At 42.7% G+C, this 16,538-nt stretch overlaps 1 protein-coding gene and 3 non-coding genes across 5 annotated transcripts in view; 1 reads left to right on the top strand and 3 right to left on the bottom strand.

The window, feature by feature from the left end:
• PHF20 (PHD finger protein 20) overlaps positions 1 to 16,538 on the bottom strand; it is a 141,224-nt gene that overhangs the window by 6,592 nt on the left and 118,094 nt on the right. For both annotated transcript variants that reach the window (XM_047744269.1, XM_047744270.1), the window contains 4 exons: positions 11,429 to 11,528; positions 8,322 to 8,517; positions 1,999 to 2,404; positions 86 to 269 (listed from right to left, as the gene is read on the bottom strand). In XM_047744269.1, coding sequence (XP_047600225.1) covers positions 86 to 269; positions 1,999 to 2,404; positions 8,322 to 8,517; positions 11,429 to 11,528 — 886 coding nt within the window. The remainder of the gene's footprint in view (positions 1 to 85; positions 270 to 1,998; positions 2,405 to 8,321; positions 8,518 to 11,428; positions 11,529 to 16,538) is intronic.
• On the bottom strand, positions 3,556 to 3,662 carry LOC125110134 (U6 spliceosomal RNA). Its single transcript, XR_007130466.1, has one exon. It is a non-coding gene; the product is annotated as a U6 spliceosomal RNA (small nuclear RNA).
• LOC125110204 (U2 spliceosomal RNA) lies at positions 7,973 to 8,162 on the bottom strand. Its single transcript, XR_007130525.1, has one exon. It is a non-coding gene; the product is annotated as a U2 spliceosomal RNA (small nuclear RNA).
• Positions 10,941 to 11,052, top strand: LOC125110168 (U6 spliceosomal RNA). The gene has a single exon (XR_007130492.1). It is a non-coding gene; the product is annotated as a U6 spliceosomal RNA (small nuclear RNA).

Raw genomic sequence — 16,538 nt, 5'->3', positions numbered from 1 at the left:
AAAGGGAGGATGGGGGTAAGATGAGACTGAAAAGAAAGGAGGCAAGAATACAGCTATCTGTGGAGAGCCAGAGAAGGAGCCCTACCATCCAGTTCCTTCTCAATGGAGTCCATCCTGTGTGTGACTTCATCCTGAAGAGATTCCACATGAGTCAGCAGATTGAACTGCCACTGGTGCTGGGAACTCAGTAGCCCCTCTCCGCCTCTGTCCAGCAGCTTCCGAGTAGGGGCTTCTTCGGGTAGGACCTTTTTGGAGACATATTCCCTCACCTAGGAATGCAATGGCAGTAAAGTTACTGAGTGGAGACAGTCCCAGCCTCTTCTCCAACCAGCCAGTGTTTGCAACCATCTGAAAATTCAGGTGCAGTTTGACTATCCCAAACCTCTATCTCACTCTCTTCCTGTCTTGGACACAGACAGAAGCATGCCTGGTATAGCAACCACAAACACCTCAGGGCAGCACAGGCATCACTGCTGCTTCCCAGTGACCGGCCCAATGTCCCAGGCCTGAAATGGGCCTCGTGGAATGGCTTCTAGAGCCCTGAGATCAGAACAGAGCAGGGTGGGCGCAGACAGGGGTTAGTATATTACTTAGCAGGAGTCAGACAAACTAGTTTTAAGTCCAAGCTCCTTGTCTTGCTGAATGTATGAGCCTGGATTAGTTATTTTTCCTCTCTGAGCCTCTGATGGAAGTAGTAAAACCTACCTTATAGGTTCATGAGGATGAAATAGGATAAGGTTTATAAAACACAGTGTTGGCCTATGGTCAACTTGCCATGAATGAAAGATATTTTTAACCCTAGCTGACTTGTTTAGGGCCAGTATTTTCTGATTTTTAAATACATGGCAAATGCCTCTATGAAATCTGCGTCATTTGTAGGATCACAACCCTTTTCTACAGTTGGTGATCTCAACCCTTCCTTCCTTCCTTCATTCATTTGAAATGACCAGAGTCAAGCTAGTATTTATTAGAGCTGACTGTGCAAAGCTCTGTGCTGATAGCTTTTCACAGACACGCTGCACAAAAACTAGAGGGCATGGGCACTGGCCCCTCCCACAGGGAGGTGAAGGGACATATCTAAGCAGGTGAAGTGACCTGATCAGCATCACATGGTAAGTGGCTAAGCCCAGACTTGAAACCAGGTCTGTCTCCAAGACCAACCTCACCAACCAACCTTGATCACACTGTTTAGACACTGGCAAGGGCACAATGCCTACCCATGAGGGGCTTATAATCTAGGATGTCCCACTTGGAAATATGCAGTAACATATTTAATGCTGGTGATGCCAACCACAGGGTAAAGTTTGAGAGGAAGGAGAACAAGGGTGGAAAAACTCTCCAGTTACACAAAGCTTCTCAGACCAACTGAGGACAGCACAGAATGACCCCAGGGAACAGCTGAAGATGACAACACTGGCAGGGAAATGACACAAAGAGGCTCTAGAAGAGCATGATTTGAATAACAAAAAAATGAGAGTTGTTCTTGGGAAAGTTGATGAAACCAGCAAATATTCTGACAAAATGGACTGTTCTTATGTCAGGGCTACAAAGTTTAGAGTCAAACGAAAGCTATCATAGAATTGTACTGAAAACTTTTATGGCTAACAAAACACCTGACTCATTCTTTGCTCATGCTAACAATTAGCAGCTAGGTGTAATTACAACATAAACCTGTTAAAGAAAAAACTCATTTTCCTACCTAACTTCCATTTATCAAGTACCAATCAACAATTTTCTCCTCGATTCTTCCCACCTCTCCACCCCCACCACCAGTGACTGCCATTTTGTCGGCATTTCCTATAACCATGATCTCTGGTTTAATCGGGCTTTCCTGACTTTGCACCCATTTTAACCCACCAAAAAACACCTATGATGAGCACATTTAAATACAATTTTACAGTAAGTACAACTCTATAAAAAATGCCTTCCACAGAACCCTACAGGGGAGCTCAAGCACTCAAACACTAAATGAAGAACAAGTACAAGTGAGCCACATACCTTTAGGGAGCTAGATTTGGAGTCACTGTCCCCCCTACTCCTGTCTTGGTCTAGAGGCCAGCCCAGACGTGGAGAGAGAGAATCATCACCGTTCTCACAGAGGGGGTTGACCGCATCGTCAAGGGCAGAGCCCCGGGTCTCCACCACCAGCTTCTGCTCCACAGCAGGGTAATAGGCGCGGGGCTTCTGATAGCAGTGCTCGCTGGTGATATAGGACTCCTCCACAGACCGGGGGAGGGCCAGGGGCAAGGGCTTCTCCATCGCCCCGTTCAAAGTTCTATAGCTCGGGACTTCCTCTTTGCTCTTGGCTTCAGTGACGTGGAGGTGTTTTGAATGCGATCTCCCCTCCCCTGAGTGCTGTTTCCAAGGCTGACACCACAGCTGCAGATCAGGATGCTCCCTGCTTCTGTTGGGAAGGCAAACACAGATAGGGCTTTGGAGGAACTGGGACCAGTGCAGGGCTATCTCAATTCCCGCTCTCCCAACAGGAAGAGGAGCTCCCCACCTGGCCACAAGCCACCATTTACCAAGCGAAAGGGAACGTAAATCCATGGTCTCTGAGGAGACCATCGGTAGACAAGCTCCCACTGTGAACACTCATGGTGAGTGAGATTGGACTTGGAGTCAAAGACCTGACTCCATTTCAGTTCAGCCACTGATTAGCAGTACAACTATAACAAGTCACTGAGCCAGACTCATTCCCATTTCCTCCTCTGCAAAACCGGGCTAACCATCTGTCTGCCATTAGCCAATGAGTTTGATAAAGATTAAGTGAATTAATTCAAATAAAGTACTTTGTTGGCAGCAAAGTGAGTTGCTAAAAATAACCTAATAAGCAGGCATGATAATCCTGGCATGCAATTAACTTTCAGATACAAAAATGCAATGATGGGGCACCTGGATGGCTCAGTCGGTTAAGTGTCTGATTTCAGCTCAGGTCATGATCCCGGGGTCCTGGGATTAAGTCCAGTGACGAATGTGCTTGTCCCTGCAACCCCCTCCCCGCTTGTTCTCTCTCTCTCTAATGAATAAAACCTTTTTAAAAATGCAACAACAATGGGTTGAGGGGGCAGGAATCAAAGTCATCTATGTATAAGCCATTAATAAGTTTTTAAAAATTCTTCTAAAATCTTTAACTCTCACCATTCCAAGGAGAAAACTTTGTTATTAAAGAACAGGGATTCTAATCCTTTTCTGAGCTACAAACTCCTTTCCTTTAGAACGTGTTGAAAGCTCTGCCTTTACGTGCACATAAAACTCTGTGTTAGCACTTTAGTCTCCCACAATCATTCACTGTTTGAGGGTTGTTTTTTTTTTTTTAAGATTTTATTTATTTATTTGACAGACAGAGATCACAAGTGGGCAGAGAGGCAGGCAGAGAGAAAGGGGGAAGTAGGTTCCCTGCTGAGCCGAGAGCCCGATGCAGGGCTTGATCCCAGGACCCTGAGATCATGACCTGAGCAAAAGGCAGAGGCTTTAACCCACCGAGCCACCCAGGCGCCCCACTGTTTGAGTTTTGACCCAATAGAGGATTAATAAATTAATCTACTGGATCATAATCAATTGTAATGCTCCATGAATCTGCGTGTCATCCTTGTGCAAGAGCCATGCTAACCTTCTCTGTATCGTTCCAATGTTAGTGTATGTGCTGCCGAAGTGAGCAGCGTAATCACTTACAGAAAAAGGAAAACGGAATGTACCATTCTAAGTAACAGTAGATATTCTGTGAAACTTTAATTTCAGTTTTATATATGTGAGTAACATAAAACTTTTTTACTTCTTACTGTGGAATATACATTTTATTAAGTTTAAAAACCACTACTCTAGATAAACTTCCTTTTAACTCTTCTTTACTACCCAGAACTTCCACTATTACCTTTGATCATTAAATGAAAAGAAGGAAAAAGGGAGGGAGGGAAGGAAAAAAAAACAGTGGGTTTCTTGAGTGAGGCTCATCAGTTAGATACCAGACTTCCTCGCGGGGAGGGCACTGCCCTCTAGAGAGCATTTGGAAATAAACAGACAGGTGCTACTCACATTTGGTTCAGAGACGGGCAGAAATGTGTAGTGACCTTTCTAACTGCCACAACAACTGACAGGTACTACTGGCATTTAGCTCACCGAATCCAAAGATGCCGAACATCCTATAGTGGTTGGAATAATCACACGATTGGGCTAAAGAAGAATCGCCCCACCATATAGTCAACTGTACCTTCCCAGCCTCCAGCTGAAAAGCACTGAAACCAGATCAGCAGGAAAGCACAGCTTAACTCACCAGCAACTCCCATCTACGGATACCTCTCCACACACACTTGACTGAAGCCTTCCTGCACGAATGGAATAGGCCACACATATGAAAGCACGGAGTGCTCCTACAGAATCTAAAATTCTGCTCCCAAGGGGCTACAAGCATCCTCAGCTCTCCCTCTCCACCAATCACCAACACCCCTCATCCACTGGAGAAGGACAGGAAACTGTGAGTATCAAGGCAGCCTAGGTCCCTGGACCACTGCCAGCAGGGTATCACAGCCTATACCAGGAAACCAAAACTCCAGACACACCTCTGAAATTGCAACTGCATCAGAAGAAATGAGAGTCATTGTGAATTTTCAGGTTTATTGTGTAGCCTGAAATTTGTTAACTGGAGCATATAGCCCACAGTATGGACATTCTCTTGCATGAAAATCACAAGTCTTTGCTTCCCCCTTCCTCGAATTTTTGCCCTTCCAGGTAAGACCTCAAGCCCCAGCTACTACTCCATACAAAAATAACGCCCTGGACTTTCTTTGTATACCCTGCCAATCATGAAGAAGGAATGTACAGACATGCATGTTACTTTTTAAATGACAATAGACACTCTGAAGTTATTCCCAGTTTTATTGTTTGCCTTAGAAAATAAACCCACCAGGCCACTCAGGAACAGTATTTCTGAGAATGAGGACCCAGAGTTTGTGATAGCAGAGACTACCCATGTGAACACAGACATACTGGGACTGCCACCATCCCCCATCCCCCCACAACTGCCCAGAATCTTTTCTCCACATATAATGATGAACAAGATCTCCCTATCCCCTCTTCTGAACTGCCAGAAGTCAGATTTAATTCCAGCACAAAGTCAGTGCCATAAAGACGAAGGATCTAAATGGGGATTCAGAAAGGACAAGGTTCCAGAATATGGGATAGGGCCAGGAGCACTGGCATTTCAGTAAGAAGAAACATCGACTGGTTGAATCCTCAAATGAAAAGAAATACAGCACAGTTTACAATCTTAAGCCTCACTGACATTTTTCCAGGCCCTCACATGGACCACCCTCTACCTGCCTCAATTTCTGACATCTCATTAAGAAGAAATTAATTTGGTATGTATGGGGTAAAGTTTTCTGATTTTATAAAATGTGAGGGAAAAGCCTGTCTCTGCCATTTTTTTTTTTTTTTAAAGATTTTACTTATTTATTTGACAGAGAGAGACACGGCGAGGGAGCGAATACAAGCAGGGTAGTGGGAGAGGGAGAAGCAGGCCTCCCGAGGAGCAGGGAGCCAGATATGGGGCTCAATCCCAGGACCCTGGGATCATGACCTGAGCTGAAGGCAGATGCCTAACAACTGAGCCACCCAGGTACCCTGCCTTTTTTTTTTTTAAGTTTTATTTCAAAGAGAGAAAGAGAGCACATGTGAGTGTGGGGGGAGAGGGCAGAGAGAGAGAGAATCTCAAGCAGACTCATCACTGAGCACAGAGCCCAACGAGGGGCTCAGTCCCACAATCCTGAGATCATGACCTGAGCCAAAATCAGGAGTCAGACACTTAACTGACTGAGCCACCCAGGTGCCCCCAGCTTATCTCTGATATCTTACCCAGGGCTGTCACTTGATTTGGTTCATCTCAACAGATAGTGTCACAGTGATAGCTAACTTTGCCCAGCAACTATTTTCCCCTTCTCTTATACCCACCTCACTCAGTCCTCCCTCCTGGGTTCAAACAGACCATATGACTAGCCTTCCCTGCAGTTAGGTGCGTCCGTGAAAAAAGCTGCCTGCTCTCCCCTCTTTCCCCTGACCCGGGGGCTAGAACAGTTGAGGTACTGGTGAGGCTGTTTTTTTTTTTTTTTAAAGATTTTATTTATTTATTTGTCAGAGAGAGAGAGAGCGAGCGAGCACAGGCAGACAGAGTCCAGGCAGAGGCAGAGGGAGAGGGAGAAGCAGGCTCCCCACAGAACAAGGAGCCAGATGTGGGACTCGATCCCAGGACGCTGGGATCATGACCTGAGCCGAAGGCAGCGGCCCAACCCACTGAGCTACCCAGGCGTCCCTGGTGAGGCTGTTTTGATCATGCAGATGAGAATGCCCCAATGGAATGCCAGGGCAATAAGAGAGAAGGAACCCAAGTCCCCAGGTCCCCAGACGGCATCCTAGAAAAAGGCCACCTCCCTGGCCTGGAGCCCTGACTACCCATGGACCATTCATTATGTGACAAAGAAGATTCCACTTTGTTTCAGCCTTTGTTTTTTGGGTCTTTGTTATAGCACCTTAGCTTTTACCCAAACCAATATATACCATGTCTGAATGTGCCCTTGCACAACCACTCCTTGTTGTGCCAGTTCTTGAAGTCAGCACGCTTCTGCACCAAAACGCGGGGGCAAGCAGATCCCTGGTCTTCCATCCCAGGGCTCTGACACTGTCTGAGGCTGAGGGTCCTCCAGGACTAACTTGCACAAAGGAAATCTTGTTGAGGAGCCTGTCATGCCTAACTCATTTATGGCACGAGTCTGTCATTGTTGGTGTCTTAACTAAGATGGCCCCCTACGAGCAAGTCCATGGGAAAACCTGAGAAATGTTTACATAAGAGAAGCTGTCTGACACAGACTGTGCTGATACCAGAAGAAAATGCATGGAACCACTGAGAGGAAGTTAGAAAGATTAGGCCAAGTACTTGACAGGACCCAGGCCTGGAATTCTAGACCTGACTTTACCCATGGAAATCATGGGAGAGCAGCTGCCTCATGCAAGGTCCCAAATCACTATTTGGTAAAGTGGGGGTACATTATGAAAGACAAGGGACCCCAATAAGAGCTACATGTCTTTCTCAGAGTTTACAGGAACTTGGGTCATCTTGACACATAGAACGTAGCCACAGAAGCCGGAATTCACACTCAATTTCACTCCTCAAACTTCAAGTCCCTAAAAGCCAAAAGTCCAGTTCTAGAACACTTAAAACTTTGCATGAGCAAATCATGAAGAGAAAGACTTACTGAGCAACCACTATGCTGGACAGCAGGCCTGCCAATATTATCTCTCCCAGCAGCTTTCAATTTTACTTTGTTTACCAGTCAAGGGTGTTAAGGATGAATGGATAAACAAAATCCAACACTGCCTACAATGGAATATTATTCAGCCTTTAAAAAGGGAGAAAATTCTGATACAGACTATAATACAGATGAATTTTTGAAGACACCATGCTAAGTGAAATGAGCTAGTCACAAAAAAGACAAATACTGTGGGATCCCATTTATATGAGGTATCTAGAGTAGTCAGATTCACAGAAACACAAAGTAGAATGGTGGTCGCCAGGGGTGGGGAGGAGGCAAAGTAGAGAGAAGTTGTTTAAAACATACAGAGTTGCAATTCTGTAAGAGGAAGAGTTATGGAGATTGGTTTCAACAAGGTGAATTTATTTAACACTACTACACTATATATTAAAAACAGTTAAGACTATTTACAAATTTATAAAACATGAATTTTATATTATGCATATTTTACCACAATAAAAAAAAATTCAGAACTATATCCTAGAACAGTAGACAAATTAAATTACAAATACATACACCATATTTTGATTATGGTGGCAGGTGCAAGCCATCAAAACTCAATGAACCTGTAAAATGAGCAAACTTAATTATATATAAATTCTACCTCAATAGGGTTGAATTTTTTTTAAAAAAGAATGTTTATTGTGAGACTGACATATTTTTCCCCCCTGAGGGGGCACACCCTTCCTGGAAGAGCTGCAATACCAGGTCAATGGATGGAGAGGATGGAGCAAGCTCCCACTCTGTCTCCTAGTTCCAAAATCCATTTACTGTATTGTCCTTGGATAGAGGACATATTAGATATTAAACTGCTAAGAACAGACACTATACTTGACCTTAGCCAAAAGGCTGGGAAGTAACTGAAAATTTTTAGTAAAGGTCTCAAACTCATTGGTCTTATCACTGATTCTGTGGCTTTTCAATCTCAAATTTATCCTTCCGCCCACCAACCACCCCACCCTGCCCTGCCAGACCATGTCAAATCAGCCTCATCCTCAAAGCTGTAGGTGCCACACTTACTGCAAGATGCTCATCTTGAGCTGAAGGCCATGGAGAACCTCGATCACTCTCTGCACATCGCCAAGAAGCTGGTGGGTAGCCACAATCTTCTTAGCATTCTGGTGGGAGTAGTTCTCTTCTAAAAAGGCCAGGCCATGCATATGTCCCCTGCTCAACCACTCCTTGTCATACCAGTACTTGAAGCCAGGCCTCTGACCTAAAGCAGTGAAAATGAGAGAGTTAATACTTGGCCTGAAGGAAACCCAGACCCCTGCATCATTGTACAATATCACACAAATTACTGGAAGGATGGATTCCTGTGTTCATTTTATTTATTCATCCAATAAACATTTACTTGGTACCTACTATATCCTGGGCTCCTATTAGGGATGGGAAATGAGGCAATAAGACATGTAAATTTCCTGATCTCCTAAGAACAGGCCAGAGGTGGAATGGGAACTTGGGTATCTCTTTAAATTTAAATCACATCATTGCATCTCCTATTTAAAACCCTCAATGACTTCCCACTGCATACAGGGAAAAAAGAAAAAAAAAAGAAAAGCCCTAACACTGGCCTAATGAACCAAGTGGACCCAGATCCTTCCTGCCCTCCTTGCCCCACCCTCACAGCCCTTACAGTGGTCTCCTTTCAGTTCCTGGAACACATCCATCTTTTCAGTCTTAGGATCTATGCTGTAGCATCCTCTGTCTGGAGCCCCTGAAGGACTGGCATCTTTCCACTTCTTCAGGCCTTTTGTTACCTTCAAAGTAAGAATTCAACACCTCCTAACTCATTCCCTATCTGGATGCTAAACTCTCCAGCCAAAGCACTCATCCCTATCTAACATCTTTTTGCTTATTTGACTTATTTTGACACCTGTTTCTGGCCCAACCCCACTAAGAGCAAGAATAATAGGAACCATCTTGTCTGTGGTTGTGTCCCCAGCATCTGGCAAAGGACATCTCGAATGGATTTATCAAGTGGAAAGAAGCTCCAAGTCCCCCTTTCAACTGCCACCTACACCGCCTTACTAAATATAAACAGGCAGGCGCCCTCCCTTCTCTGAACCTCCATCTCCCATCTATTACAATGACAGAGGAACTGGATGGTTTTAGTGGTCTTGCTCATCACAAGGATCCTTAGGAAGAACTGAAAACAACGACATGTGACTCGGCAGTATTTCCTGCTCCAAATGCTCAAGGAACAGCTTTCAACCAGACAACCATTTACCTCCCAATATCTATAAAAACCCTGAAATAACCCACATAATCCCTATCGAGGTCCTTGGGCTCTTTCTAGCTTTACTAAACACATGGTATGGATATACCTCCATTCTGTAAAAAACATCTTTAAGTAACCTTTAAAGAATAAATCTGTTAGGTTAAACTTCTGGTCCAAGACACGGCAGAGTCAAACACAGGCTATAAATATGAATGTAAAGGACACAGAGCATTTGACTCCAGGAGGAATCTATTTACAGCCCTGGCAGTTAGAGTTGTAAAACTTCAGCAAGTATAAAGAGGAGTTGATGAAGATGGGGTGCATGATTTGTAAAAAGGGAAACATGGAGAGAGGGGAGGAGTGGGAGATAATAAAGTAGACAAAAGAGATTTTTAAGCAGTGCTAAGGAGCCCGAGGGATTATGTGTGGCATCTCAGAGGCAGCTGCTGCACAAGTGGCCTGAGCAGCAGGATTCAGAGTAGTCCCACCTGCTCTACAAAAAGGAGGTCAAAGAACATGGTTCTCATCTCCTATCTGGCACTAACTTGCTGCTGATCTTAGCCCCGTCATGTCCCTTCTGGGCCTATATTTGCTCACCTATCAAATGTCAGGGCTGAACTAAGTGGTCTCTCAGATCCTGCCCATTAATAATAATTTGTGGTTCACAGACTAATCTTCTGACCATATTCTTTCCTTGGGATAAAGAGAGAAACAGATCCCCCTCCATCTATGGACTAATCTAGCACAAGGAGATATAGTGTCACAACAGAGGTCATCAGATCTCAAGAGGACACACCTGCTAGAACACAAACTACAGTGATTAGCCCCTCCCTACACAACCAGCAAAATCAAAATCTGACCCCATGAGTCAGTTCTAATTCCAATTTGCTTTATGAGATTGGGAAAGTCATTCATGTCCCTGGACATCAATTTCTTCATCTTAAGCAAAAACAGGAATAGGAGCTCCCCCCAGAACCACCCCATAGGACAGAAAGGATCCATAGAGGTAGAGGCACTTAAGCATTGTCTAGCCTTGCCTAGCCTTGGGATCATGGAACTGGAGCCAAGGGGAGAAACCTTACAGGTGGTGAAGGGAAAAGATACCACCATCCCACTGACAGCAGGACAAGAACCACAGATATATAAGACTTCTGGAAAAGGGAATCCAAGAGCCACAGGCCAGTCATGTGGCCATGGAACAATGAAACTAAATGATCCTGTTGAAGGAATTATTCACTGGTTTGGGTAGCAGTCAAGCCCTATCAATACACCTTTTCCCATCCCCTAAAGGGCTTCTCTCTCTTCCATGTGGCAATGATGCAATGGAGGGCAGGTGCCACCAGAGGGAGCAGAGGCAGGTTCCTAAAAAAGCCAAAGACAGAGCCCACATCTTCATGAACCCTCAGTAACAGGAAAAGGTGCTTGCTCCAGCAGCACACATTCTAAAACTAGCTCAATACAGAGAAGAGTGGCATGGCACCTAAGCAAGGCAAGGATGACAGGCAAATATGGAAAGCATTCCACAGCTTTTTACAGTTTTAGTCATGCAAGATGGAAAAAGTTCTAGAGATCTGCTGTACAACACTGTGTTTATAGTTCAGAAACAATACTGTACTGTACACTTAAAAATTTGTTAAGAGGGTAGATCTCATATTATATAATTTTTACTATAATAAAAAAGTAATTCTAGCTCAAGGTCAGGCTGTCCACAGGCTTCCCACATACTCTCTCACTGCTAAGTTCAGGACAGCAGTCTACCAGGTGAGCTAGCAACAGGGGCAAGGAGGAGTCAGTCTAGCCAATGTCGAAGAAATAAGTCTCAATATCACAGACAGTGAGGCTGCTCCATGGCCAGCTGTGAAAAAGGTTACATATTGTTAATATCCCTGACTCCAGAAATCTCTACCTGGAGGGTCTTGGCAAACATAACAGGTGTATTTCTCAGGCACATTTTCTTCCAGTAATCCCATGCAGACCCCATGCTGCCAGCACTGGCACTCTTCACACTGTTAGAATTAAAGAAGCAATAAAAATTAAACTCAGAAGGTATCCTCCATCCAAAAGCAAGATGCATTGTGGGGGGGGGGGCTGTGAGAGGGAGAAGGAAAGGGGAGGGAGAGGACTCCCAAATGACCTACTCAGGAGCCGAGCTACAACGACAACTGTGCCGGCCATGGTGGCAGCCACTAGCCACCTGTGGCTCTTTATATTTAAATTAACAAATTAAGTTAAAATTCAGCTGCTTAGTCCTATTAGCCACAACTTAAGTGCTCAAAAGCCACGTGAAGCTAGTGGCTGGTGTACCAGACAGCACAGATGAAGACCATTTAGATCTATAAAACAGCAATCTCAAAGAATGACTATTTTCACTCCCATTTCTAGAGACTTTCACTTTTCTGATCACATTATGAAAACAGAGGGGAAATGTTCAAGTTCCTAGAGGAAGATTAAACAGGAAAGACAAAAACCTGAGTCTGAATCCTAGCTCAGAAATTCATTAGCTGTATGACTTTACACAGGTCACTTCTCCCTGGGCTTCAGTCTTCCCCACTTGCAAAATGGGGTACTCACCTACTGACCATGGGGGCTGTTTGTGAGGAATTATGGGGTCATATATAAAAACTCCCATCAAGGAGCCCAGTACACAGCCTTCATGCACCTATTACTACTACAACTAGGCAACCTAATTTACTTTGATACCTCCTGGAATAATCCCATGCTAGCACTTCGAGTTTATTCTCTCTCAATCTTACCAAAGGTCACACAGCTGAGGAGAGGCAACAGTGGATCAGAACACAGGCCTGGCTAACAGCAAAGCTAGTTCCACTGCCTTACTTGGGTAAGGGGCCAGAGGGAGAGTGGGGAGGAGGGGCAGGAGGCCGAGAGGGAAAGAAAGGAGCAGATAATGAAGGCACCCCCCATGGATGGCCTGAGGATAGTAAGCCTGAGGGCTAAGGGTCTGGAGGGAATGGAAAGTAAAAACGATGCCAAATGAGATACGAGGACACTTCATGGAATCTCAAAACAGGACCCTAAGACTTTTAACTATGCAAACAGACAGCTCTGGAAGGTGGGCAATGAGCTTCCTTCCCAGCATGGCCTTGAGGGTGGGCCACTAGCCTGGCCACAAGGGACTAAACTCCAAACTCCAAAGCTCAGACAGCCCTCGGCTATTTGGAGCCAGATAGGCCCTAGCATCAAGAAGGCTTTCCTGGGCAGATAATCCCCTAGGAAGCTAACTGCGTCAGAATCAACAGAGGCAAAGCTGGAAGACAGACATTAGCTAAAATCTGATGCAAATTCTTTATTTATTTATTTATTTATTTATTTATTTATTTGACAGAGAGAGAGATCACAAGTAGACGGAGAGGCAGGCAGAGAGAGAGAGAGAGAGGGAAGCAGGCTTCCCGCTGAGCAGAGAGCCCGATGCGGGACTCGATCCCAGGACCCTGAGATCATGACCTGAGCCCAAGGCAGCGGCTTAACCCACTGAGCCACCCAGGCGCCCCTTTTTTTTTTTTTTTTTTTTTTTTTTTATTGCAAATTCTTTAATTTACAGATGAAGGAACTAAAGGCTCAGGGAGAAAGTAAACACCGCACAATAACAAAGAGTTAGTTGTAGAAAACAGAATTAAGAATGAATGTCTGTCTCACCAGTAAGTTTGGAAATATCTTGAGAACTGGGATTCACTAAAATTCAATCAAAGACAGCTAAGTTGAAAACTTCAAAATAACTTTTTTCGTATGGGTTTGGCTAAAAAAAGATTATTCATTTTTTAAAAAGTTTAAATTTAGAAATGAACAAGAATAATAACAGAAAAGATAAAGTATCTAAGACTAAACCTGAGACTAAGAATAGAATATCTAAGATATCTAAGAATATCTAAGAATAAAACATACAAGATCTCTGTGAAGAAAATTTTAAAAGACTAAACCTGAGACTAAGAATAGAATATCTAAGATATCTAAGAATATCTAAAAATAAAACATATAAGATCTCTGTGAAGAAAATTTTAAAATACTACTTAAAGGACACAAAGACTTAAGCCAATGGTAAGGAATATCATATTCTTGGATAGCAGGAGTCATCAAAAGGAAGTCCTTTCTTCTTAGGTAAATTTATAAAAATAATGTAGTACCAAATAAATAGTAAGTGAATAGCTGTAGAACTGGATAGAAGGTGATCCTAAAATTAATAGGAAATTTATAAAACAGAACAAAAGGGGGTACAAGCCCTATCAGATATTTTAAGAATATTATAAAGGTAAAATAATTAAAATATAATTGTATAAGCAAATACACAGACAGATCAATGGAAAAGGAGAATCTAAAAAGCAATCCAAACACATATGGAAATAAAATAAACGAAGCTGACATTTCAGTAACAGGGCATGGTGTTGGGACAATTGGGTAGTTATGGCCCTTACACCTTATACCAGGATAAATTCCAGGTGGACCAAATATTTACATCACTGTAAGAAGATTAAGTGGAACTTCAAAAGTACCAGAATCAACCACGAGCAAATTCTGTTACAAATTTTTCTATAAACTTTTATGAACTTCCAATGAGGAAGCAACTGTTATTTAAATTTCAAAAGCCATTAAAGGGAAGTTTGATATAGTCGACTCATAAAAACAAAAAATCTGACAGATGACAGAGTGGGTACAAGTAGTTTTAACTGTTTTTGCAGCCAATACAAAACAAGGTCTAAAAAAGCCTATACAAATGAGTAGGAAAATGACCAACCATCCAACAGAAAAATGGGTAAAGGACATGAACAGACAGGTCAAAGGAAAACATCTAATTCTTAAAGAAAAAAGATGTTCAAATCAGCCACTAAAAGAATTAATGAATAGTTTTTTGAGTTAATATAATTAATGTGAAATCAACCAGACCAATAACATGCATATACTTTAGTATTTCTAGGTTTGGGGATTACATATAAATATCAAGTAATTCTTTATACATTTATGTTCTGCCTGAAGTTTTTATTTATTTTTTTTTTTTAAAGATTTTATTTATTTATTTGTCAGAGAGAGAGAGAGAGCGAGCACAGGCAGACAGAGAGGCAGGCAGAGGCAGAGGGAGAAGCAGGCTCCCTGCCAAGCAAGGAGCCCGATGTGGGACTCGATCCCAGGACGCTGGGATCATGACCTGAGCCGAAGGCAGCTGCCTAACCAACTGAGCCACCCAGGCGTCCCTGCCTGAAGTTTTTATAATAAACATTTGCTTTTATCCCAAAAGTGTTATTCTCATGAAGAAATATTTACAGAGCATAATTTTCATTTATATATATATGTGTATGTGTATTCCAAAATATTAACACTGCTTATCTCTAGGTAAAAATAATCTGGGTAATTGTTTTCTTCTTTGTGATTTTCTGTGATTTTCCAAATGCTACAAATATGAAATTTTTTAAAATTTATTTAAAAAAAACAAATTACATGGGCGCCTGGGTGGCTCAGGCAGTTCTGCGTCTGCCCTCAGCTCAGGTCATGATAGCAGGGTCCTGGGATCGAACCCCATATCGGGCTCCCCTCTCAGCTGGGAGTCGGCTACTCCTTCTCCGTGTGTCCCTCCCCCCCAGCTCAGCTCATGCCCACTCTCTCTCAAATAAATATCTTTTTTAAAAAATTACAAAGTGGCTATACCAACAGACTATATTTTCACTTATCTTTTTTTTCTTAAGATTTTTTTTATTTGAGAGAGAGAGAGCACGCATGGTGTGCCAGCAAGGGGAGAGGCAGAAAGAGAGGGAGAGAATCTCAAGCAGACTCCCTGCTGAGCGTGCAGCCTGACCAGGTACTCAGTCTCAACGCCCTGAGATCATGATCTGAGCTGAAATCAAGAGCTGGGCGCTCAGTGGAATGAGCTACCCAGGTGCTGTTCTTAACTGAAGAGCAAAGATAAAGTCTGATGATAACCTATACTGAAAAGGGTGCTCCTAAGACTGTTCACTGGCACAGCCTCCACAGAGAGTTTATATAATATTGCTAACAACAAATAGAAATATTTATCAAAATTATACATGCACATTACCTGTGGCCCAGGAATTCTACTTTCAAAACTTGGTCCAACAGGTGTACTTACACAAAATTATTCATTACATTACTGTTAAGGTTAGAAACCATCTAAATGTCATCAACATGGGAAGGGTTAAATAAATGATGATCCATCTATGATGCAGCCATAAAAAAGAATAAAGAAGATTTTTTTCTGTTTGAAATGAAATAGGCTTCAACATATATTGTTAAATGAGAAAAGATATTGAAAATACTACATAACTGTGTTTTTAAAAAAAAAAAAGATGGTTGCACAGCGATGTAAATGTACTCAATTCATCTAATGCCACATACACTTAAAAATGGTAAATTTTATGTTATTTTACCACGTAACTGAAAAGGTGGTGTGGAGGAAGAGAATACATTTGTTATTGCTTGCTGAGCCATGGAGTGTTTCCAGAATGCCACACAAGAAGCTGACAAAGGGTGCTTCCCACGAAGGCGAGCTGGGGGTCAGATTTTTTTCTCCATACCTATGTATACTTTTTGGACTTTGAACTATATGAATGCTCTAGCTAGCAACAACTAAATAATACAAATCTTAAACAAAGCTTTTAAAGTGGACTTCTGGTTAAAACTGCTACACAACTTTTACTGGGTTTGGCACCTACTATATATTTGTTAGTCTAGGGCAAACTACACCCAAAGGCTAAATTCAGTTCATGCCCTGTTTTTTTTTTTTTTTTTTTTTTGAGAAGAATGCACTGGACTTTATTTCATAGGTAACAAGGAGACATTCGCTCACTGGAGGAACTTGGGAAGTTATGTGAAGTACAAAGAACTAGTAACAGTACCCAGGATCATACTTCTCATGGGTAAGTACAACTTCTAGATGTATTCATATGCAGTCCTTTTCTCTCCTGACTTTTCTTTTTTTTTTTTTTTTTTTAAATTTTTTAATTTTTTTCAGCATAACAGTATTCATTATTTTTGCACCACACCCAGTGCTCCAT

This window comes from Lutra lutra, chromosome 9, assembly GCF_902655055.1.
Source record: "Lutra lutra chromosome 9, mLutLut1.2, whole genome shotgun sequence".
NCBI classification, from domain to species: Eukaryota; Metazoa; Chordata; class Mammalia; order Carnivora; family Mustelidae; genus Lutra; species Lutra lutra.
Note: the sequence above shows the minus strand (reverse complement) of the source record. Positions and strands in the feature narration are given on the sequence as shown.